The sequence below is a fragment of the Molossus molossus genome, unplaced genomic scaffold (genome assembly GCF_014108415.1).
Source record: "Molossus molossus isolate mMolMol1 unplaced genomic scaffold, mMolMol1.p scaffold_m16_p_7, whole genome shotgun sequence".
In the NCBI taxonomy this organism is placed as follows: domain Eukaryota; kingdom Metazoa; phylum Chordata; class Mammalia; order Chiroptera; family Molossidae; genus Molossus; species Molossus molossus.
In genome coordinates this window covers 17,809,405-17,835,224 of record NW_023425401.1, presented here as the reverse complement: position 1 = coordinate 17,835,224, position 25,820 = coordinate 17,809,405, and the positions used below count along the sequence as shown (strand labels likewise).

The 25,820-nt window shown below is 42.1% G+C and overlaps 1 protein-coding gene across 1 annotated transcript in view; it reads left to right on the top strand.

Annotated features, from left to right (window-relative positions):
- DNAH11 (dynein axonemal heavy chain 11) overlaps positions 1-25,820 on the top strand; it is a 293,033-nt gene that overhangs the window by 37,514 nt on the left and 229,699 nt on the right. Inside the window, 13 exon segments of the mRNA XM_036246718.1 lie at positions 76-200; positions 1,551-1,746; positions 4,523-4,627; positions 4,766-5,170; positions 8,426-8,758; positions 8,975-9,229; positions 9,310-9,479; positions 9,717-9,939; positions 13,722-13,838; positions 13,952-14,038; positions 19,728-19,886; positions 22,181-22,264; positions 23,915-24,073. Coding sequence (XP_036102611.1) covers positions 76-200; positions 1,551-1,746; positions 4,523-4,627; positions 4,766-5,170; positions 8,426-8,758; positions 8,975-9,229; positions 9,310-9,479; positions 9,717-9,939; positions 13,722-13,838; positions 13,952-14,038; positions 19,728-19,886; positions 22,181-22,264; positions 23,915-24,073 — 2,418 coding nt within the window.

Here is a 25,820-nt window from a genome sequence, read left to right as displayed (position 1 = left end):
ACAAGTGCGTACAAGGTTGGAATGCACTGATTAAATGTTCCCTTTCTTCCTTTTCACCAAAATAACAATTTGCAGATTGAATGTGGAAATGTGGTTCTTAACAAGAACATGCCGTTTGCCTCGGGAAACATCAAGTGGGCCGAAGAGATCTTGGAACGACTTCAGACGTTCTGGTCAAGCTTTGCGTCCCTCCGGCACCTGTGAGTGGTCAGGCCTCTTTCCTGGTCAGCTTATCCTCATGGTGTGGCTGATTTTATACAGGGCAAGAGCTGTTCATTGTAGTGCTTAAGGAGTCATTTCCCGCCCTGGCCGGTTTGGCTCAGCGGTTAGAGCGTCGGCCTGCGGACCAAAGAGTCACAGGTTCGATTCTGGTCAAGGGCACGTACCTTGGTTGCAGTTCATCCCCAGCCCTGGTCAGGGTTGTGGTTTCTCTCTCTCTCCTTTTCTCCCTCTCTCCCTCCCTCCCAGTCTATCTGAAGAAAAATGGAAAAATATCCTCAGGTGAAGATTAAAAATCATTTCCTTTAACTCTTTCATTGGCTGGGCTCACTGAGGGGAGGATTCATCCCAAAGGTTTTGGACTATGTTTAATATTTAACATATAATGGTAATTATGTGTTTAATATAACTTGATATATTTCCATGTTTTCAGGTCCGTGTTCTTTTTTCTTTTCACTTTTCCTTTCCACCCACGGTATGTTTGTAGTTTATTTATTTTTCTTTCTTCAAGAACTAACATTCCTCCTATTTTGCAGACCTCTGTACCTTTCTTATTTTTTTTTTTTTTTATCCTCACCCGAGGACAACTCTCCATTTTTTTGTACAGACAGAGTGGGAGGGAGAGAGAGGAAGAGAGAGAGAGGGAAACATCGATGTGGAAGGGACACATCGAGTGGCTGCCACCCGCACGACCAACCAGGGCCAGGGACAAACTGCAACCGAGGTACATGCCCTTAGCGGGAACCGAACCCGGGTCTCTCCGGACCGCAGGCCGACGCTCCAACCGCTGAGCCAAACCGGCCAGGGCCCTCTGTACCTTTCTCTTTTCCTTATAGGAATTGGTAACTTGTTGCTGTTGGCATTTAGTAAAATCTTTGGAGTTCTGTTCATTTCATAACTCTATCTTTTTTTTTTTTTTTTTTAATCCTCACCTGAGGATATATATATTTTTTCTATTTATCTTCAGACAGAGTGGGAGGGAGGGAGGGGGAGAGAGAGAAACATCAATGTGGAGGAGACACATTGCCTGATCGCCTCCTGCAAGACCGCAGCCAGGGCCAGGGATGAACCACAACCGAGGTTCGTGCCCTTGACCAGAATCGAGCCCGTGACTCTTTGGTCTGCAGGCCGATGCCCTAACCACTGAGCAACACCAGCCAGGCTCATGCCTATATCTTTTCAGGCAAAGACAATCATAGCATTATTTGGCCTTGTTTCTCTTCCTCATTTTTATAATGTATTTTATTATATTTTGTATTGTGTATTATTATAAAGTAATTAGGCTAAAACCTATCTAATCATAGAAAAGTGGAAAAACCATTTTCCTACAGATTCTCAGAGATTCCTGATGATGCCCTAGTTCACCAGAAGTACGTTGAAATGACAACTCTACTAGACCAATTTGAAAATCGTATCTATAATGAATGGAAAAATAATGTGGATGAAATCTGTGAATTCAATTTGAATCAACCCTTGGTTAAATTCAGTGCCATAAATGGTCTTCTCAGTGTCAACTTTGACCCAAAGGTAGGGGTACGATGTTTTTAAGATGCTTAGTAGATGTAATTTTTATTGTAAGTATATCCGTGATGCTTTAATTTATATTTTATTTTGTGAGAATATCAGTGCTATGAGGAATATAACAGAAAACAACTTCTGTTAGATCTTTGTTTTAGAGATTTGTTTCTCAAATTCTATATTTACTATTCTCTATTTTGCCTCATAATTATTTATTTACCACTTTTACCTTCACTTGATAATGAGTTACTTGAGAGTAGGGTACATTTTATTTTATATTTGTGTTCTGTGTTTCTAACATAATGTCTGGCACTCGGTAATACTTCATATACTTAATAAATGTTGGCTCCATTGAATGGAATCATTGGTCTTTTATTATGTTTTCTGGCTTGAATTATATTCATAGCACATATGCCAGTATTTTTAGTTAATTAAAATTTTATTGTATAAGTTAAGATTTGGGGAATCCATAGACTGTGTAGAATGAAAAAGACCTTTGGTCATGCTGTGGGTGGACAGTGGTGAATTTTGATTGTCATAATGTATATCAAAGGGACAATAAACTTGAATATGTTGGTTAAATTGATGGTAATTTCTATAAAACAACCTTCAAAAAAATATAAAATAACATGTAAATACCAAAAATAATAATGACAGGTAAATAATATCTGGGAAACTTACCCTTATTGAACAGATTCTTTGTTATCCCATGATAAACCATGTAACAGAGAAATTTTACGTTTTCTCACAATTTCATTGCATGCTATATGTAATAATAAAAGTACAGGTACCTCAATACCAATTTTATATATACATGTGTTTATATGTATAGAGTCACATATAATGGCGATATGTTAAATACAATGTATGTATTGCAAACAACCTACCTCCAGGACTGAGGACTTATAGGAGTCACAAAGGTAGCTTTCTTTTCTGTTTCCCTACATTAATGTCCTTACAGGGAAAGACAAGCGTATAAGAATAGCCATGTCTGAGTCACTGTTTCAAGAAAGACTAGTGAAACATCTGGCGGAACTTTTAGATAGTGAAGATGATATATTCATGTGTAGCTGTGGCCCTGCCCTTCACATGTTCTGAATGTGTGCCTAGGAGGGGGAAAGGTAGCCTCGGTGAGTCTGATCGTTATGATCTGTACCCAAATTCTGATCTGTTTCCCTGGAATATTACAAAGAATACCACCACTTAATTTTGTTTATAAACCTCAGCACACATACATAAATATATGACCAGAGAGCTGAGGATTCCCTCAGCTTTCTGATTTCATAAAACCAGCATGGAGAAACTAAATCCCTGAGATGTTTTAGGGATAATTCCTATGATACTACCTGAAGGGATTATAAATACACAAAATATAGATTATAAACACAAAATATATTGTACTAGTTAAGCTAGGGAGTGACAACCTAGGGAAGTCAACTGGTTTGCCTTATGAAGCATGGTGTGTGATACAGGGGTACAGCCTGTTAAGATCGCCGGATTATGAAAGACTGCACAGTTAAGCATGGTGTGTGATACAGGGGTACAGCCTGTTAAGATCGCCGGATTATGAAAGACTGCACAGTTAAGCATGGTGTGTGATACAGGGGTACAGCCTGTTAAGATCGCTGGATAATGAAAGACTGCACAGTTAAGCATGGTGTGTGATACAGGGGTACAGTCTGTTAAGATCGCCGGATTATGAAAGACTGCACAGTTAAGAGTACAGGACTTATAGTGGGGGTAAAGGGTTAGAGGTGCAGGACTCAAAACATTGTCAGTGATACAGTGAGAAAATAGTTACCTAGGGAAAACAGTAGCATAGTTTTATACATTTTAAATGGGCAAGTAATACAGAAATACTATAATAAATATGACACTTTCCCTAGACAAAGACCGGAAGTTTGCTTATGGAAGTGGGTGTTGGAAACGTTACAACTTGCACGTTGTTGTAAACCGGAAACAGGGTTGTCTGAAAGCAGGCAGGAAGTTGTACCGCTAAAATGAGGTACCCAGTGGACGTCTGAGGTGTGTCCATGAGCGTTTTGCGTATTCCTAAGCCTTTCAGCTCAGTCGGGTGCAGTGTTTAGCATTTACCTTGTGTTTCTTGCTGATGAAATTACAGATAAGTGAAGACGAAATTTGTGGTATGCTCAGATCACTCCCTAGTATATCGATCACATTGGAACAAACTTGTGTCTTCGAAACAAGCATTCTAGGTACTGGGAAAAGACCGAAGTCCACTGACAGAGTTCCACTGTCATCTTGGTGTGCATATGTCTGTCTCTGGCTTGAATTCTTTCTCTGACCGTGGGCCATAGTCCCTGATTTGTACCTTTGGTATTTATACTTCCGTGGAGTGTATGATTGTTGCTTTTAACAAGCATATGAGACAGAAGCCTCTTTACCTTGACCATTTGAAAATATAGTAATTATTGCCCCTGGCTGGTTTAGCTCAGTGGTTAGAGCATCAGCCTGCGGTCCAGAGAGACCAGGGTTCGGTTCCCGCTAAGGACACGTATCTTGGTTGCAGTTTGTCCCTGACCCTGGTTGGGTTGTGTGGGTGGCAACCGCTCAATGTGTCCCTTTCACGTCGATGTTTCTCTCTCTCTCTCTCCCTCCTACTCTATCTGAACAAAGAACGGAAGAATGTCCTCGGGTGAGGATAAAAAGAAAAAAAAAAAAGAAAGAAAATATAGTAATTATTGGATGAAAACTGAAGTGTTTTGATTTTAACTTGTGCTAAAAATAGAATGATATGCAATAAACATCGATTGTCTTTCGATAGCTAGTGGCTGTCTTGAGGGAAGTGAAATACCTCTTGATGTTGAAGAAGTCAGACATACCGGATTCAGCTTTAGCCCTCTTCAAAAAGAGAGACACTATTTTAAAGGTTTGTGTTCGTATATATGGGGGCATATTTTGAACAGTAACGTTTTGAATTTTAATGATTAACACGGAGACCTGTGGTAGTTTTATGCATCGCAGGTGGACAAAGTAGCTTTAACATCCTTGGGTTTCCGTTGCTCAGTACACAGGACATCTTGAACTTCTTGTGCAAGCCTATAATAAGCTGAAACGGTCTCTCCTGGAAGTCGAATACCCTCTGGTCGAAGACGAGCTGAGGGCGGTGGATGAGCAACTGCAAGCAGCCACCACCTCGCTGACGTGGCAGGGTGACTGCTGGGGGTACATCGAGAGGGTGAGAACGGCCACCTCGGAGCTGGAGCGCAGAGTGGAGCTCACGCAGAACAACGTGCAAGCCATCCAGCACACCGTGAGGGCTTGGGCTGAGTGCACGCTGCTGCCCAGGAGGGAGCCCAGCAGGGAGCCCAGCAGGGAGCCCGCCTTCCCGCTGGAGGACAGGGCGGGTCTGTTCACCAAGAGGTACAAGCTCATCCAGGAAGACGGCTGCAAGATACACAGCCTGGTGGAGGTGATTGCTTTTAAGGTTACACACTGTACTGAAGATCTTTTCATTTCGTTTAGAAAAAGAGCAAAGACATGTAACTTAAAACCTCTTGTGTGGCCTGAAAGAGCTTTACGTATTGTTTTGTGAAGCATTTTAAGTGGAGAAATTGGCGTGACCTACCTGTAACGTCTGTAGCTCTCCCTGTTCTCGTTCCCGAGGGAAGAGATTGGAACGTGAGATAGTTGATGAAACAGAAAGGCCGCTCTGGCCGCTCCGCGTGGCCACCATTATTTGTCGGTGCCTCCGGGTCCAGCCACTTGTTGGCCACACCTCGTGGCTCTCCACCGTCTCCTAAGGAGGCCGTTATGAGAACTTTGGCTTTTACTCTGAGGGGAAATAGCTGATTTTTAGAGAGGGAGGAAGGGGGAGAGAGAGGAAGAAAGAAACATCAATGTGAGAAACATTGATTAGTTGCCTCCCATATGAACCTACCACCTACGCACGTGCCCTGACTAGGAATCGAACCTGCGACCTTCCAGTGCACAGGACGACACTCCAACCAACTGAGTCAGTCTGGCCAGTGCAGAATGGAGTTTACTGAATAAGGAGGACTGTGGTGGAGCAGATTTTGAGGGAAAAGATAAGACTAGGTTTGAGGCATGTTCGTTAGATATGCCTGCCCAGGGAGGAATTTGGGGTCAGTTGGCATTGCCAGTGGGCATCTGGGGTTCAGGGGAGAAGTTGAGGGAGTGACAGAGAATCAAGAGTCACGAGCACATACGTGATGTGGAAGCCACAGACTTGGACGAGACGGGGCAGAGACTAACTGTAGGTGGAAAAGAGGTGCATAGACTGGCCTTGAAGTGGCCGCTGAGGGACACCCCCCACCTCTTGTCAGCAAATGGTCCCGAGCCTGGTGTCCAGACTTCAGGGAGGAATGTGGTTCAGAGGAAATCCGTGAAAACGGACAGAGCGAGTCAGTTCTGCCTTTTCACGCTGCATCCTTTGGGCTTGTGGGATCTCAGTGGACAGTCTGCAGATGGCGTTGACGATGAAGAGGGAAGGGTGGAATCCTGGGAGATTGGGGGGAAGGGACCTGGGTGGTCATTCGGTGACCCACAGCTCTTCGTTCTCTTCCTTTCTCTCTCTGCTCTGAATTGTCGAAATCAGAACAGAGCACTTTTTCTAAATGCCAATGCAGAGATACAAATCGGATCTCTTGGTATGAGAAAGAATCATCAGTGAGGCAGCTCCGTTACTGTGATGTGTTAGAGCTTCACCGCAGGGAACCGAGAGGATGGTTTCTAGTCCTCGCTCAGCAGCTAGCGTCCTACCAGTGTGACACTGGGTGTGTTTTAGGTCTTAGTTTTCATATTTTTAAAATAAGGAGACTGTACCTGGCTGGGTAGCTCAGTTGGTTAGAGTGTCATCCTGATACAGCAAGGTTGTGGGTTCAATCCCTGGCCAGGACACATAGAAGAATCAACCAATGAATACATAAATAAGTGGAACAACAAATCCATGTTTCTCTCTCTCTTTCTCTCTCTTTCAAATCAATCAATCAGTCAGTCAATCAATCAATAAAACGAAGAGACCAAATAAGATGATCTTTAAGGATTTTTATTGGCTCTCAGATCTATATTCTCCTTTCGAGTGTCTACAGAGGCGTCAGGACTGCTGTGTACAGCTGCCCAGGATGTGTACTGCACAACTCCAAAGGTGCAGGTCATGTGTACTATACAGATGTAAATGGTCCCACTTGGTGGTGGGCAAGAAGAGCCACTCTGAAAGGACAGTTCTTAAATCTGTCTGAAGGAAAGAAAGCCCTAGAACTTGCTCATTTCTGCCCTACTTTATCAGGAGATAGACTTATCTCTACAGTTCAGATTTTTAGGCATAGCACGGACCTTTGAATTCGGGATCATATACCCACACTAGCAAATAGTCAAGGAAAGCAGAGCGCATATTCTACCTTCTAATCAGCTCTCATAACAATGTCTCCTTTTCTCTGCGGTACTGTTTCTGGCTTGGGCATCTGCGCTCTGGCCCGAATAGACCATACAACCTTTGTATCTCAGAAAGTGTCTCTGGAATCATCCTTGCTGCCCACCTGACCTTTCAAATCTATGTCCCAGTCCTGCCCACTGCATGCCCAACCCCGGGCAGTCCTTGACCACATCTGTGTCTGGCCCCGTGTGCCCCACTGATGATCCATAACTTCACCCACTCTCTTGGGAGACACTGAAGAGGTAGAAGGACTTCATGTTGCAGAAGCACAAAGGGAGCTTGGACTTCACCAGGCCAGTGTTTCCCAAGCTAAATCATCTTTCCATAGACTGCTCATAGGTGGCTCACAAGAAATATTCTTTGTGTTTAGAAACAATTGTTTTAAACCAAGTTAAATAGACTTGTGTATAATAGGCGCACTGTGAGTCTTCAAGATTGGCCAAGAGTGCATAGCACTTGGCCAACTTTGTGAATTTGGGATATCCCAGGACAGCGTTGTCTGAAGGACCACTGTGGGAAACCTCTTCATTTACAAGCAGTCCTTGGAAGGCAAAGTCCAAGCCACAGAAAGTTAGAGGCAGAGCAAGAACTAGAACCCAGGTCAAATATGTCTATGTCTAGAATGCATTGGGAACTAGTGTGCTTCTTGTCTGTATTTGAAGATAGCAATCTTCATGATTTTTTCTTTAGTGAATGACTTTTCAATGTATTTTTATGGGGGAGGGTTGGAGAAATACTTTTTTTTTTTTTTACTTTATTGATAACACTATTGCAGATGTTCCCATTTTCCTCCCCTTTGCCCACCTCCCCTACCCTCACCCCCTTTTAAAAATGAATTAAATATTAAAAAATCCTTACTGACCTGGCCAGTTTGGCTCAGCTGTTAGAGCATCGGCCCGTGGACCAGAGAATACCGGGTTCGGTTCCTGCCAAGTTGAGGCAGATTCAGTTTGGTTCAGTTGAGGTTTGTCCCTGGCCCTGGTTGGGGTTGTGCGGGTGGCAGCCAGCTGATGTGTCTCTCTCATGCTGATGTTTCTCTCTCTCTTTCTCCCTCTCTCCCTCCTGCTCTATTGGAAGATGAATGCAAAAATGTCCTCGGGTGAGGATAAAAAAAATCCTTACTGTCCAGTTTAAGGTTCTGCACCTAGCACTTGAATATTTCTGTTATGCACAAAAATGTAGTCCCTACTCTCACAGACTATTTAATAGCATGCTTTTGTTTTTATACTCACTAGTGTTGATACTCACGTGTTCATACTTTTATGTTTCTAGGAAAACAGGCAGCTCTTCGGGGCCAACCCTTCTCTGGATTCCTGGAAGATGTATGTGGAATTCATCGATGACATCGTGGTAGAAGGCTTTTTTCAAGCCATAATGCATGACTTAGACTTCTTTCTGATGAACACGGAGAAGCAGTCCAAACCGGCACCATTTTTTCAAGCACAGATGATCTTAACGCCCCCTGAGATTCTGTTTAAACCTTCTCTAGAAAGAGAGGCTGGGGATGGCTTCTATGACCTGGTAGAGGAAATGCTGTGCAATAGTTTTAGGATGTCCGCCCAGATGACGCGAGTAGCAACACACCTGGGAATAGCAAATTATCAGGTATTTCCCTTGTAAATGGGTGTCTGTTTTTATAGTAATGATTTAAAATAAATTGAGGTGGTGGGAAGCACAGGAAAGGAGAAGTTGGGGAAAACATCATCTTTGATTTCACCAACTGCTCTCTCTTTGAAGAGTTGCCTTGGATAATGTTATGTTGCACATTCTTGATAAAGCAAAGATTGGGTTTAATAAATGCCCAGTTTTCCTCTCATTTAGAATGACATGGATGACATGTTAGGCCTGGCAGAGGTCAGGCAGGAGATAATGAACAGAGTGGCAGGTGTCATCAGCAAAGTCTTGGACTTCAGAAATACCTTGGACACATACGCTTACCTCTGGGTGGACGACCAGGCTGAGTTTATGAAGCATTTTCTTCTGTATGGACAAACTGGGTCATCTGAAGAAATGGATGCTCATGCAAATGAAGAGATCCCTGAACGGCCACCAACCCTGGAACAATTCAAGGAACAGGCAAGGATACCCTTTAGCTTTTAATGGAGCTCTTGGTTTTTGATTGAGTTGTTATAGTTAGTTTTCTTTTCTGATTACAGATTGATGTTTATGAGGCTTTGTATGCTCAGATGAGCAAGTTCGACGACTTCAGAGTGTTTGATAGTTGGTTCAAGGTGGACATGAAGCCTTTCAAAGTGAGCTTGCTCAACATTATTAGGAAATGGAGCTGGATGTTTCAGGAGCATCTTTTGAGATTTGTCACCGACAGGTAGCCTTTTGTGCTTTGGTATTTCGACTTATAACTTAACACCTGGCAGCTTTCTAAAACTGAGATATTAATTTTTTAAGAGCATTAAAACTGCCGGTTTTATAATAGAGATAACTAGTAATGTTTAATTAGGTCAATAATGAAAATAAGGTTCAGTCTGAAGTCTTTTCTAAATGTTTTAACAAACTTAATTTGTGCTTGTGTGTAACTGCATATATGTGCATATGTATTTAATAGTCTGAATGAGCTACAGGAATTTATAAAGGAGACAGACAGTGGACTTCAGAGAGAAGTAAGTGAAGGCGATCGCGATGGTCTGGTTGACATCATGGGGCATCTTCTGGCTGTGAGAAGCCGACAGAGAGCTACTGATGAACTCTTTGAGCCGCTAAAAGAAACCATCACTCTCTTAGAAACCTATGGGCAGAAGATGCCTGAGCAAGTCTACATTCAGCTAGAGGTAAGTGTAGTGGCAAAATAATAGTAATTACCACCAATTGAGCATCTCCTTTAGCCAAGTTCTTTACCTGTGCTCTTATGCCATCCTCATAACCTGTACTGTAGAGATTCACGTTTTCAGTTTCCAGGTTAGGAATCAGAAACCTGAAGGGAGTTGATAAAATGTGCAAGGTCACCCAGGCAGTGGCCAGCCAACACCTGCTGTGCTCCGCCGCCTTCCTGTTAGAAGATATTTAGGGGATAGAGGATCTCTGCGTTGCTCTTTTGAGGTCCACTTTAACATCAGTTTCACACATAAAACATATTCCCGCTGTCTTTCATTCAAAACTTTCATTGAGAAGTGTCCTAGTCTTTGGAAGACTATCATGGACACATTAATACAGAATAAGGAAGCCCAGTTTGGATGGAGGCATCACTGTGTTTCCAAAACAGGATTTCTCTGCCATCCTCCAGTTGGCATGCTCCGGAGAGACCTGGCACCTGCCGTGCGCCATGATAAACGAAGGCCCCTTCGGTGTGACTGGAACCGTGGATGAAGGTCACAGTGGAGCCCCCACCGCCATGCCCAGCTTGACGTTCTGGAGAGAGTTCATATATCCGCATCACCCCCTGCTTCCAGGCTAGGCTCACCGTTAGCCTTGCAAGTGGGATCAGTGGACACAGTAACTGAAACACTTTTATTGAATTTTAGGTCGGTGGTGAGAGTGTGGAACTCAAACTTAGATTTGTTTCTAAGAACTGAGTCCATCTCGTCTGCTTGCTTCAGAGTGTGCAGTAAAATACCCCTCAAGATACTTCGTTATTTCCCTACACTCTCCAATTTCCCACTTCTTACTTTCTGTTCCCTTTCTTTAATCGGGGTGACATTCACAGTTCACATAACATAAAAGTAACCATTTGAAAGTGTATGGCGTTTAGTACATTTTCATCACCCCCAAAAGAAACTCCAGTCCCATTGGTTGCCATTCCGTACTGCCCCACCTCCTCCCCAACCCTTGGCTACTGCCGATCATTTTGTGTCTCTATGGGTTTCCTTATTTTAGAGACTTCATATAAATGGAATCATCCAATGTATGTCTTTTACGTTTGGCTTCTTTCATTTGGCATGCTATTTTTGAGGTTCATTCATATTGTGGTATATATCACTAACTGCATTTTTTTTTTATGGCTGAATAATGTTTCATTATGCATATACACCACACTTCATTAGCCTTTCATCTATTGATGGACAGTTGCGCTGTTTCCACCTTTTGGCTGTTGTGAGTAGTACCGCTGTGCATGTTGGTGCACAGGTATTTGTTTACATACCTGTTTTCAGTTCCTTTTGGAATCACTTAGGAGTGGAATTGCTGGGTCACATGGTAATTCCAAGGCTGACTTTTTGAGGAACTGCCAACCTTTTTCTTGCTAGCTGCCCCATTTTATATTCCTTGTTTTGCTTTGTGAGGATTAAATGCAATAGTATATTTATAAGTGCTCTCTTGATTATGAATACTATAAAGAATTACTGTATATGAATGATAACTTTCTACATAAGTATAAACTTATAAGTATAAAACCAGAATTGAAAAATCTGGTTAGATATGGAGTGAGGTAGGATGTGGATAAATAGAAGCATAACAAGGATGGGTGTGATACAGTTACAGTAGAACACACTATAAATATTTGGTTTCAGAAACATTTGGATATTCTTTAAGTCAGATCTTGGACCTTAAAATATATAGAGATACCAATCGTAACACAGGTGATTGATATGTAGGATTTTAGCTACAGCCTCCAGAATTTGTATTATAAAAATTTGACTCACTACTTCAGGGTATGGCCATATTGGCAAAATTTGGCTTTTTAATATTTCAAAAGTGGGCCACACTCTCAGCTATGTGTGTGCTTCTGTGTCGGTCATTCAGGCTGGTCAGGAGGAAATTCAAGATTGATAGGCAGAACAAGTTGCATGTGAAGTTTAACAGTGACCCAATTTTATTTTAATTAAAGCAACTTGCAGTAGTTACTGTTTCTCCTGCATAATCATTAGCAGTGATCACATTTTCCAAACACTTGCTTGTGCTTGGCTCTGTCTAAAAGCCCTTCAATGTGACTGCGTCCTCATACTCTATCTACAGTGTGTCCTGAAGCCAGACTCAACTTCCAATCTGCAGATTTTATCAAGTCCATTCTCTGCTAAGAAACCTTCATTGACAGCACATAGCCTCCGAATACTGTCCAGTTTCTGTCCCCCATCCTGCACTGGTACCCTTACCGCATGGGATCTCCAAAGATCTCCCCCTAATCTCTGCCTGTTAAAACCCAGTTATTCTTTTGAGTCTGAGGTTCAGTGTTACCTCCTCCAGTGGATCACATCAGGTACCAAGACTTTGAAGAGCCTCTGACCTTTTGGTTTTCAATGCAGATCTATTTTTATCAAGTAGAAGCTTATTTGGAATCCCTAAATAGAAAGCAGGTAATGACCGGTGAAGTGTAGTTGAGGAGGGTCAGAGGGGCTGAGCCCACTGATGTGACCTCTCTGTGGCTTCTCACCCGTGGCTCCTGAAGGGACTTTGTGTGATATTTAGGTTCCGTGGGATCAGCTGGAAATGCAATGTACTGACAAGGCTGCTGGGTTCTGCTGAGATAAAGGCTGAAGGAAGCAGATGAAGGGCGGGTTCAGAGACCTGGTGCCTTGGTTCCTGGCCTGCTTTGGCATTCCTGCCGTGGCCATGGTGCCTCCCGGGCACTCACTCCCCGACACACAGATGTCCTGGTGGAAGTGAGCACATTCTGCCATGAAGAATAATTACTGTGTGTGCTGCTCATTCACTCTGACACATTATAAAACTATCAAAGTCAAAGAATATGTTTTCTCTTTGTTGCACTCCCGTACCACACAGATACAATGTGTACTCAGCACAGTGCACTCTTCATAATTAGTGGTCACTGAGTCATCCATCAGATATTCATCCAGGGTTACAAATCAGTCTGGAGAACCTTTGATTTTTGCACTTCAGCTGTGCAAGTTGAGTCTCACCACTGTGGGGGGTTTCGTACAACAAAGCCCATTTCGGTGTCCGGGGAGATGACCCAGAGAAACGAGGCTTTGTTAGTCTGGACACAAGGAATGTTCTCAACAGCAATTATGCACAATGGCTCTCCAAAGAAAACAACTTCCTGTTGTCCTGTTTGCATTGTAGTCAGGGAGGGCACAGTTGAGTTGCTTCTTTTATCCTCCATCAAGTAGGAATTAACCCTCCTTTCACTTTGTCTCTTCTTACTTCAAAAATCCTAGTAATTTAAAATTAACCTAACCTAAATGCACACACTTGCCATCAGAACAGTACACAGGGCCTCGGAGCTGGGGGGAAGTGGACGGTGGGACCGGCCCCATTTCATCGCCGACCTGCCAGATTCAAAGCATTTTTTTCCACCTGCTGAGTTGCTAAATTAAACATGGCTCCATTTCTAGTTGAGATCCACAAAGTCAATTTTATTCTCTCAGCAGCAAAACATTTTAGCATTTGCGTTTATTTTGAAAAGATTTTCATTTATTCTGAGATAAATGTTACACCAGAGGACAACTCAGGTTTATGCTTGGAAAATACTGATCCAGGGTCAGCGGGTCAGCCTGGCTCTGAGTCTTTTAGTCACTTTCACCTCCTTTGAGACAAACTCCTTCTCTTATACACGAATGAGAAGATGGCATGGGCAGTGTAGAGATCAGAAGTATTTAACACTATGGGGCTGATTCGTTTGAGACATCGGGGTAATTTCCTGTGTGCACCTGTTTCGCAGGAGTTACCTGAAAGATGGGAAACTACCAAAAAGCTTGCCGCAGTGGTCCGGCACGAAGTGTCCCCTCTCCAAAACGCAGAAGTCGCTCTCATAAGGAAAAGATGTACTTTGTTTGAGGTAAGCGAGCTACCACGGTTTTTGTTTGTTGTTTTTTTTAAACAAAGGCTTTACACGTTTTATTGAAGCTGTTTGTTTAAGATTCACTTTCATTTTTTTCCTGCCCTGATCAGGGGAAGCAGGCCGAGTTCAGACAGAGGTTCAGACTCCAAGCTCCTTTCGGCTTTCACGCGGAGAATCCCTACGCGGCGCTCGACAAGGTGATGCGGTCTCAGTTATCTCACGTGTGTCACAAGAGCTGTTTTGGAAAATAAATATAGACACTGAGATAGTGCTATATTTTGCCTTAGTTTTGCAGTTGGTTATAGGAGTCGAGAATTAAGTACTTAAAACACAATTATAAACAATTTTCCCCAAGTAAATTATATTGATTTAAATCATGTGTGTCAAAACCACCAACATGATCAAAGTAATCATACTAGTGCAAGCAACAACTACGACTGTTTTTAAGCGCTTACTGTATATCTATCAACAACTTTGCTCAGCCTATTACTTACCTTACTTCAGTTCTTTCCATTTCCCTATGATGTAGCTTCTATTATGATTAATGGATATTTGGTCCTATCCAAAACATCCATGAAGACATTTGGTCCATGCCAAACGGTCCTTAAAATTTGGCCTTATCCCAAATGTGCATAGTTAACACAAATCCTGCTCTTCTGCAAGATTTGAACCCCGACCCATCTACTAACCCCAGGCGCCAGGACCAGCTCAGCTACCAAGGCAAGCAGGGTTCTCATTAGCAGTGTAGCCACAACCCAATCATTGGACCAAGAAGACATGAGAGTGTTTTTTAATGTATTAATCCTGTAAACAAAAAGTATAAATAAATATTATGGGCTATTTGGATCCAGGGCCGTTTTCTAAGGAACATTTTCTATGCGTGGACATTTTGGACAGGACCAAGTGTCTGGCCTGCAAGGTCTATTCTCTTATTTTCAGATAAAAAAATAAGCATGTATAATTAACTTGTTGGAGAGTACACAGTTAGTAAGTGATACAACTCGTATTAAAATCCCAGCTAATTTTTTTTTAAAAATCAACAATCTTAGTCAGTATACTATTTCCCATGTGAATTTTGCCAGTCAGTAACTCCATAACTTACTGTTAACTGAATACAGATATTGCCGAGTCATTCAATCCTAGTTTGTAATGAACTGCTTTATTATGGTTGACTATAAGAATGAATAAAATGGGTAAATAACCCAGAATAGTGAGTTATTCATCTGAGGCTTGAAACAATGTTTTAAACTTTTATTAGAAAAAATGTATCTTTTGTTTCTCTAGAAATTCTTTACCAAGTAGCTGAAATGAGAAAATTGCTTTGTGATGTTTAGATTTAGGAGCTGGGTATCTTTCTTCCTTTTAAAAAAATTTTTTTTTAAATTTATTTTTAGCAAGAGAAAGGAAGGGAGAGAGAGAGAGAGAGAGAGAGAGAGGGAGAGAGAGAGACAGCGACCTTGATTTGTCATTCCACTTATTTATGCATTCATTGGTCGCTTCTATATGTGCCCTAACCGGGGATCGAACCCACAACCTTGGCTTATGAGGACAACGCTCTAACAAACTCAGCTACCCAGTCAGGACGGGAGCTGGCATCTTTCTGAGTCCTTCCTCTAGGCTGCCCTCCTGGGTTTACTTTATGCTGGAGACAGTCTTTACTCGTTAGACTGGCGTAAAACCTGCAGCTCACAGCTGTTGCTGCTTTCTCCAAATTCTGGGTTGAATTGCATTTCAACTGCTTCAGAAAACAGTTCTATAGCACAGGGTCTCCTCGTTCACTTGCCTGAAGAAAGGGGACAAGGCGAGTGGTGTGGTGAACCTCTCCTTTCTGTAACCGATTCCTTAGTAAAGTTTACGCTATTGTTTCTTCATAGCCACGGGTGCAGTAAACACTTGAATTAACATTACTGGGTATATAGCTCTACAAATAATTGAATTAGTATAAATAATGGGAAAATTGATTTAAAATCAATAAAATGGCTGTTGTTGGTTTTAGGGACTATGATAGACCAGACATGTTGAAAATCCTCTTCTGTAAAACAGATGCTGAAACATGTTCTCAAATGTGAAACTTGAAATCTATTGCTGAGTTTCCATAAAAAGCTAGAGCACTCGCTAAAGGGCAGGGAAAAAATAGAGCGCAGGGTGGCAAGCGAGTCTGGAGTCGAGTCTGCGTCGCTCTGCGGGGCGGGGCCAGGACCAGTGGTCCAGAACGCGGTGACGAGCCTTCAGGGGGAGAGAAGGATGCTCTCAGGAGGCTGCACCCTCGGGGAAGGGCGCTTAGGAACCTGCAGCGGCAGAGAGACTCGGAAACTGCTGTCAGGCCCTGCTCAGGCTCAGAGTAGGAAACGGGAAGAGGGACAGGATCCTCCGGTTTTATAAACATAGGCCTATTTTCATAAGGATTATTGTTCGGGTTGTACAACCCCCACGATGAAGGGATGTCCAGGCCGGGAAATGGAAGTGGATACAAGTAGCTCTGCTCAGTGCCTGGTGGACGCAGACCCGCATCTTCTCTGGGAAGAAGTGCTCTGATTCTAGTCTTCTCAGGGGTCCAACAAATCCAGTTCAGTCAAATACGAGTTTACAAGAAAACAATCAGTAAACACACCATCATGCAAACCACAGATATCATATAAAATGTCAGATACTAGAAGACATTTATTAAGAAAATAAAAGATTCCCTGGCCGGTTTGGCTCAGCAGTTAGAGTGTCAGCCAGCGGACTAGAGAGATTCCAGGTTCGGTTCCCGCTAGGGGCACGTACTTCAGTTGCAGTTTGTCCCCAGCCCTGGCTGGGGTCGTGTGGGTGGCAACCAGTCGATGTGTCTCTCTCACATTGATGTTTCTCTCTCTCTCTTCCTCCCACTCTATCTGAAGATAAGTGCAAAAAAAAAAAAAAAAAAAAAAGTCCTCAGGTGAGGATAAAAAATAAAGATAATGTTGGAAAAAAATGAGCCAAGTTCTCAGTTTTGAGACTATCAGTGGTGATCAGCTGAATTTGAAAAAGGGCCAGGAACTTATGGAAATGAAAAATATAATTATTTTTTAAAAGTCAGCAGATGGGTTAGAGAGCTAGTTAAAGCTAAAAAGAGAATTAGTTAAATGCAAATGACATTGGAAGAAATCACATGGAAGGCAGCAAGCACATAGGTGTAGGGAGATGGGAAATATAAAAGAGATTAAGGGACACAGAATAAGAAGTTAAAATGTCTGACTTCTACTCAGACATCCTGGAAGAGAGAATAAACAGAAATATTAGATAAGCAATGGTCAGAGATATAATAGCTGAGATTTCCCTAGGACTGGTCAAAGCATGAATCAGTAGATTCAGGAAATTCTCTGCATCCCAACCAGGCTAAATACAAAGTCAGCATCTAGACACATCACAGTGCACTGCAGGAATACCAAAGGCAACCAGACAGAAAGGACAGACCACCTGTTAGAAAAGATGATGGAGCTAAGAGTATATTTCCATCAGTAACACCGGAAGCCAGGAAGTGGTGGATGGTAGTTTCCAAATTGTATAAAATTATATTTTAATAATAAGAGTAAAATAAATATATTTTAGGTAAAAACAGAATACATGAACCACCCAGAAATCATCACTGAAATGACTCCCAGTGTGTGTCTTTCAAGAAGAAAGACCAACAAAGCCAAATTTGATTCTGAGAAAAACCTAATTATATTGACAAATCTCTGGTGGAATGAACAAGGGAAAAAAAGAAAAAGTAATAGTCTTAGGGATAAATAGGGAGTGATAGGACAGAAAGAGTAGACATTAAAAAGATTATAGAATACGATTAACAAGAAATTTGAAAACTTTAAACAAAATGGATACATTTTTAGAAAAATATGATTTACGAAAATAGGCTCAAGAAATAGTAAACCTGAATAGTCGTTTAACTATTTAACTAGTAGGAAACGAAAAAGAAAAAATGAGCCAATAGTTAAAAATCTTTCAAAATAGAGAATAACAGGCCCTGGTGTTATTGGTGATGATTGTCATTGATGATTCCAGAGACCAGAGAAGAATGAACAGTAAAAAATCCTGCTATGGAACATGTTAATTTTTATAAAAGGACAGCATTAGAAAGGAAAAATTATAGGCTAGTATCTATAGATGCAAAGTTACTAAACAAAATATAATCAAGTGATACCAATTTATAAACAAGTTGGCAAAACAAGTTTGATTTAACATTAGTACATGAATATAATGCATCATATTAATGATGAAGAAGAGAAAAATCATATGATCATCTGAAGAAATGCAAAAAAATGTGAGGTATTTATTCAACATTCATTCATGATAGAAACTCCTGGAAGACATTTTTAACCCATTAAAGATAACAAAAACTCTACATAAAACATTTATACCAGAAGTGAAAATTGCTAGTTGCATTAATGCTAATGGTGAAATACAGGACAAGCCTAAATGACCACCCAAAGTAGAATACATGAACTTCACACACATCTTCATGAATATAGACGTGTGCCTCAAAAGTAAGTACTAATATATTCTATATTAATATATAGAATAAAACTATCCACATAAAATTTAAAAACACACGTTTTAACAGTTTAGCATTTAGCAGTACATACATATGTAGTGAAAATATTGTAAAAATCAGGGGGGGATATTAAATAAAAAATTGGTGGTTAAACTTGCAGTGGGAACAAGAAGGGTAAAATTGAGAAGTCCATTAAGTATTATTAGTGACACAGTATTTCCCAAACTAGATTGTATGTATGCTCACACCCACACCCTTTTACGTGTATGGAATTTGACTTGCAGTTCTTGTTTATTAAGGTAAAATTTGAACAAGTGGAACACAAGACCTGTATAATAAAAGTAGAGTACTAATATTTTTGTTTATTACACAGTAGGAAATTAAGAGACAGAGCTTAAAGTGGATGAACCACAAAGGGATTAAGTATGGTCAAGTTAAAAAAAAAATCTAAAGAACTAAAGAAATGGAATTGCTGTCTATTGAGAGGAGGAGGGGAGAAAATATGAAGTGGAAAGACAACGTTAAACCCTGTTTTGCGAAGTCTGTAGCTTAGTGTAATGTCGAAACCCAATCCATCAGAAACAGCTTGTGCGCAGAGGTGGGAGTCCGAGCACCCAGAGAACCTGGGGGTCCGAGCACCCAGAGGACCTGGGGGTGAACCTGGCTCTCCAGCTTTTCCCGCATTGCCTGCTCTTCCGCACTCCTTGAACTTTTACCATGTGCCTACACCACTGTGCTCATAAAACTGGAATTAAGAGTTGGCCTATTAAGAAAGAGAAAGATGAATCGGCTTGCACTTGCTATAAAATATCTACTATTCTACGTAGACCAGAGGGCAGGTGCCCCTTGTTAAGATAATCATCCAGGGACATTTCTCATACTGTGCTGCGGTTTTAGTGCCCAAATTCTCGGTCCATTTTGTGCTATGGCTAATCCCTCGGATATTTTTTTAAATCTGAAAGTTGTTTTCGTCAAGTGATTTATTCTTAAGTGGAAGCCTCCAGAGCCTCCTCTTTGTGCTGCCCAGCAGCATCCCCAGCTGCACAATGGAACATCCAGAGGAAACATTGTATCTGTAGAAAGCCACGCCAGGGCAAATTTCGTGAAACCTGTAGGGAGAATATTGATAACACTGCTGTATTTATTAACAGTCTCCTCTCACCTTTGCAGAAGCTGTGAGTTCACTTTTCTAAAGCTTTCTATTTGACCCATAATTACACTGCAGGTTTAAAATATGGTGTTTTGGTTTTTTTTTCTTTTTAAGATCAAAATTGTTAATACTGTTATAACCGGAGCTACAGGACTGGGTAGGCTCCTCTCTCTCCGGCAGTTCGCTGGGTGTTCAGGGCGTCTGTGTGCCTGTGTTTTCTCCGTAGGCAAACCAGGAGCTTGAGGCATTGGAAGAAGAAATGTCACAGATGCAGGAGGTGACTCGTCTTTTTGAGGTGGCTCCTCCGGAGCACAGACACATGGGGCAGTGCCGCAGGGAAATGACGCTGCTCAAGGGACTCTGGGATGTCACTGTTTATGTTAAAGTAAGACACTGCTTTTCTCTTCTTTTAGTAGTTCTGTTGTATAAATAGGCAACTTTTTTTTAAAATTTTTTATTTATTTATTTATTTTTATTTTTTTATTGATTAATTTTTGTTACAGATGTTTCTCCTTTTTTCCCTTACTGATTCTCCCCTCAACCTCCCTCCCTGCCCCTTCCCCAGATTGTTGTCCATGTCCACTGTTCATGCATACATACGTATAAATTCTGTGGTTGAACCCTCCCCCACCTCCCCACTTTTTAGGGGATTGTCAGTCTGTACCCTGCTTCCGCGTCTCTGGGACTACCCCATTCCTCAAACTGTTATGTTCATTATATTCCACAAATAAGTGAGATCATATGAAATTTGTCTTTCTCTGTTTGGCTTGTTTCACTTAGGATGATACTTTTCAGGTCCCTCCATGTAGTCTCAAAGGATAAGAGATCTTTCTTTCTTATAGCTGCATAGTACTCCATTGTGTATATGTACCACTGCTTTTTGATCCATTCGTCTACTGATGGACACTTGGGCTGTTTCCAGATCTTAGCGATTGTAAATAGTGCTGCTACAAAGATGGGGGTACATATATTCTTTCTGATTGGTGTTTTATGCTTCTTAGGGTATATTCCTAGAAGTGGGATCACTGGGTCAAATGGAAGATCAATTTTTAATTTTTTGAGGTGACACCATATTGTTTTCCATAGTGGCTGCACCAGTCTGCATTCCCACCAGCAGTGCACTAGAGTCCCCTTTTCTCCACACCCTCGCCAACACTTGTAGTTTGATGATTTGTTGATGGCGGCCATTCTGACAGGTGTGAGGTGGTACCTCATTGTTGTTTTGATTTGCATCTCTCTAATGATTAGTGATGATGAGCATTTCTTCATATGTTTCTTAGCCATTTGTATGTCCTGTTTGGAGAGGTGTCTATTTAGTTCCTCTGCCCATTTTTTAATTGGATTCTTTGTCTTCCTTTTGTGGAGTTGTATGAGCACTCTATATGTATTGGAAATTAACCCCTTATCTGATATATCATTGGCAATGATGCTCTGCCATACAGTGGGTAGCCTTTCCGTTTTGATGATTGTATCTTTCGCTGTGCAGAAGCTTTTGAGTTTGATGTAGTCCCATGTGTTCATTTTCTCCTGTGTTTCTATTGCCTTAGGTGATGTGTCAGTAAAAATTCTGCTGCGTATGATGTCTGAAATTTTGTTGCCCACAGTCTCCTCTAGGATTTTTATGGATTCATGAGTTACATTTAAGTCTTTCATCCATTTTGAGTTTATTCTGGTGTAGGGTGTAAGTTGATGGTCTAGTTTCATTTTTCTGCAAGTAGCTGTCCAATTTTCCCAGCACCATTTATTAAAGAGGCTGTCCTTACTCCACTGTATGCTTTTGCCACCTTTGTAAATAGGCAACTTTTTGCGCCTATATCATTCCATTTGGGTTTTATGTCTTGAAATATGTGGACATTATACCCTCCTCACCCCCCAGAATTAGAGTTCAGACATCTATGTTAGTAGAAGACCCTTCTCTGAACCTCAGTTGTTTTTGTTTTTAGTTCTGAATGAAGCGGTGTGTAATGAGTTGACTGCTTCACATCCTTTTGGGGGATTATATAGGTTATAAATAAAAATTAATGTGTAAATACATATTACACATACATGGTGACGTGTTCATTCAAACTCATGTTACACCCATGCTTGTACTGATGTGTACGTGCATATATAAATCGACCTCACTAAAGAAGAAGTTAACTTGTACATGTTAATTAAATTACAAACTTAAATGTAAAAATAAATTCTAGGGAACTGGGCATATTGCAACATGCATTATACATAATTCATGGAATTAGCTGAAAGTCATATAGAAATATATCAACAAGGGCTAGAATAGAGTCAAGAAGTTAATGAAAGTTTATTTATAAAGGATTGAGGTTTTGATTAAAGCTTATTTTATGTTATATGTAGAATAATAAAAACCTGGTCTATTTAATGGTCATATACTTACCAATTCATTCACAGTACTCGGGATGAAATGATAATGATGGTGTGTGTATGGAATTTGTCATTGCTACTAGAAATTAATGTCTCATAATGTTTCAGCCTTAAGTTTGACATGTTCTGACAACTTTTTTGTTTTGGAGCTAGGAAGTTTTGACAAGTGCAGTAATACTTAAATAATTGACTTTCCACTGGATGATAGAGCCACTGTGTATCATCAGTTCATATATTTTGCTGTGGAGACTTGCTTTCACCAAATGTTGTTGACACTTTTATCTGCTTGTACATTTTCAGAGAAGCATTGATAATTGGACCAAAACCCAGTGGAGACAGATTAATGTGGAACAGATGGGTGCAGAACTCCGAAGGTTTGCCAAGGCAAGTTCCATAACTGTCGGGCGTGACGATTTATCTTCCTCGGCACCACCTCCTTCCCTCTTCCCTAACCTGGGATCTGGTGTTTGGGGCCCCATGTCCTTATTTACTTCACACAGGATGATATGAGACAGTATTTTTTTTCCCCTCTCAGCCAGTTGCACTTTTAATCAAGCCTGCCTTTCTGTGAATGAATGGGGGGAAAAACATATCAGGGCTAATGAATTTATGAGTAGCCACTGCAATCATGAGTTTCCTAAAGCTGTCTGGAATGGAGTGTGTGAAGATGAAGAGTACGGGGATTGGAATTCTTTCCTTAGCAACCATGACTATTTTGTATTTTAAAAATTCCTTTTGGTTCTAGAACTGAGGGTGACGGATTGGAGTATACAACGTGTGGGTTTATATGGACTGCTCTGATCTTTGTATTATTGATGATTCCAGCACGCCAAGGGGCTCAATACATACGGAACTGAGCTTGTTTGAACGTGATGTTTTGATACCTAGTCTGCACAGCCGTATGCCCTCTGAAGAGAGTAGATCCTCTTAGGGCGAAGCCTAAGAGCACTGGCGGGAAGGCAGTTAAAGTGGCTCTTCTCCCCTGGCTCACTCTTGCCTTCCTCAGTCCTGCGCTCAGCTCCTACCAACTCTTCCCAGTTTCTTCCTCCCATATTATCCTGGTCCCATCACCCGTCTGAAGGCCCTGGCGCCCCGTCTCATCACTGTGCTCACGCCCTGTGTACTCCGCCACCCTTTGGGCTCACTGCGAGTGGCAGGTTCACCGGCTCGCATCCTCACCCGAGGACATTTTTTCATTCTTTGCTCAGATAGAGTGGGAGGGGAAGGGAGAGAGAGAGAGAGAGAGAGAGAGAGAGAGAGAGAGACATCGATCGATGTGAAAGGGACACATCGAGTGGCTGCCACCCGCACGACCCAACCAGGGCCGGGGACAAACTGCAACCGAGGTACGCGCCTTTACCGGGAACCGAACCCGGGTCTCTCTGGACCACAGGCCGATGCTCTAACCGCTGAGCCAAACTGGCCAGGGCGTGCTTGTATTTTTTTAAACAAGTGGCACCGCCCTTTTCTTCATGCTGAGATTGTTTATGATGGGTTTCCTCATGCACAATTGTGACTGTTGCTCCTTGGGCGGAGAGGACAGCCGAGTCCAGGGCCCTACTCGACACATCTAAACGCCATGAGATACGTGAGCCCCAGGAACAAACACTCAAAGGCACTGACATTTCCAGGCCACCGTTCAAGTAAGGCGGGGCTTTGGAGGAAGGTCTTAGTCATCCAGACAGCAGTCTCAGTTTTCTGTTTGTTTGTGTTTCTACAGGAAACACTGTTCATTGCACAGGCCCCGTAAACTCTTACTTGGCTGCATGCAGTGACCCGTGAACATGGAGTTAGCCCGCGAATCCGAAGGCAGAGTGTCCAAGGGGCTTGTACACACTGGACTTACCTATATGAATGAGAGGATTCTTTTCTGTTTCTCTGGTATTAGTCCTTAACCCTGGGGCTTAAATGCTTTTACTCTCTTTCCTAACTCTAGGAAATGTATATTTATTCTTTCAGTGAAGGTGAACTACAAAATGTATTGTTATATCTGGGGACTTTTTTAATTTTTTTTTTTGCTTTGCTTTGCTTTAGGAAATCTGGTCCCTGGACAGGGAAGTCCGTGTCTGGGATGCGTATGCAGGCCTGGAGAGCACAGTGAGGGACATGACAACCTCCCTGAGCGCTGTCGCCGAGTTACAGAGCCCTGCCCTCAGAGCCCGGCATTGGCTCCAGCTCATGCAGGCCACTGGGGTCAGTGTCCTGAGTCTCGTTAATTGACTGCTTTTGTGACTATGAAGTATTATTCATCTGGGATGAAGTGGGATTTGTGAACAGGTCTCTGGTCAAATGGGAGAGGTTAAGCTGCTGGAGAGGACAAGCAGAATGAACATGCAGAGGTCCTAGCGTTAGCCCTCTGCCGTGGATAAACGTGTCTCCGGAGAGTTCATATGTTGAAGCCTAAATTTCCAACGTGATGGTGTTTGAAGGAGAGCCTGTGGGAGATAATTAGGTCACGAAAGTGGAGCCCTCATGAATGGGATTACTGCCCTTATAAGGCCATAAAAGACCAGAGCTTTCTGTTCCCTGCTATATGAGGATAAAGAAGACCACAGATTTCTGTAAGCCAAGAACCCAACCGCTCAGGCACCTGGCTCTCGGGCCTTCAGCCTCCAGAACATCGAGGAGTAAATGCTTGCTGCGTAAACTGCCTAATCTCTGGTATTCCCTTACAGTAGCCCAATCTAAGTCACCCCACTTTTATCTCTTACTGGTTGTGTGAACGCAAACGAGACATGTAAATTTTGAATGTATCTTTTACTAATAAAACGAGAGGAACGCTAAGACATATAATAGAGCACAACATAGCTGCAAAGGACCTTATTTCAGAGAAGATCAGAGGGCATAGAAAGGAATTTAGGGAGAGAGGGAATTCTGAAATTGTGATTTTGTTTTTCCTCCCACAATTCATTTAGTAATGGTGTCTTTTTTGATAGTCTTTTGATGGTTTTGACTTTATTGCAATATATAAAATGGTTCCTCATGCCACTTGAGGTAATATTTTCTTGTCTTTTTGCATCTTTTAAGGGCAGATATATCAATCTTACACTTTATTTTTTTAGGGAAGGTGACCTTTTTGAATTTAAAATGTGTGAAAGGCAGCCTGGTCTGTTTGTTTTGTCCTTGGGCAGCTCTAGACCTCGAGGGACTCACTGTGATGAAAGGCTCTCAGGATTTGAAGACAGAGTTTGCAGTTTCCCCACTAATGAAAATTAGGCTTTGTCGTTCCAACCCTGACACTTAGTAACTCTGGGATCAGGGGGAACTTACCTGCTCTCCAGACCTTAATTGCCTCCTCTATGAAATGAAAACGCATAATGCTTCCCATGCAGAATTGGTGAACAAATTGGAGATGAGACCCAGTTTATAGTAAGTGCTCAATAAATGATCCCAGAAGCTATTGTTATTAGAGTCTTTTAGACATTGTATGTTTAGACTCGGCAGTTGATTGATTCATTCATTCAGAAAAATCTTTCTTGAGTCTCCCAATATGTAATCGACTGTGGGCCCCTCTCCCCCCTCACACTTCCTGCAATGACATTTCTTCTCACCACAGTCTCTTGCCTGTATCCCACCTTTCTGCATGTGACAAAAATGCACTTTCCCTGGCAGAAAGTGCACCTTCCTCCAGGCTGTGCCAGGGCCTCAGAGCGGTGGCTGAATTCACTTGTCGCCTGGGCTGGATGTTCATGTCCAGTGCACACACTGTGTGACCGATTGTGGTGGTCCCATTCTGTATCCCTGCTCATTCCTTCTCTAAGGCAGACCTGGGCCCATCAGCTGTGGAGTGAGGCTGAAAATGATGCAGAGAGAGGGTGACCGACTCATTGGTTTGCCCAGGATTTTCCAGGTTTTAGCACTGAAAGTCCCACGTCTGGGAACCCCTCAGTCCTCGGCTAACAGGGATGTTTAGTCACCCTGTGCAGAGAGGTGGATGGTG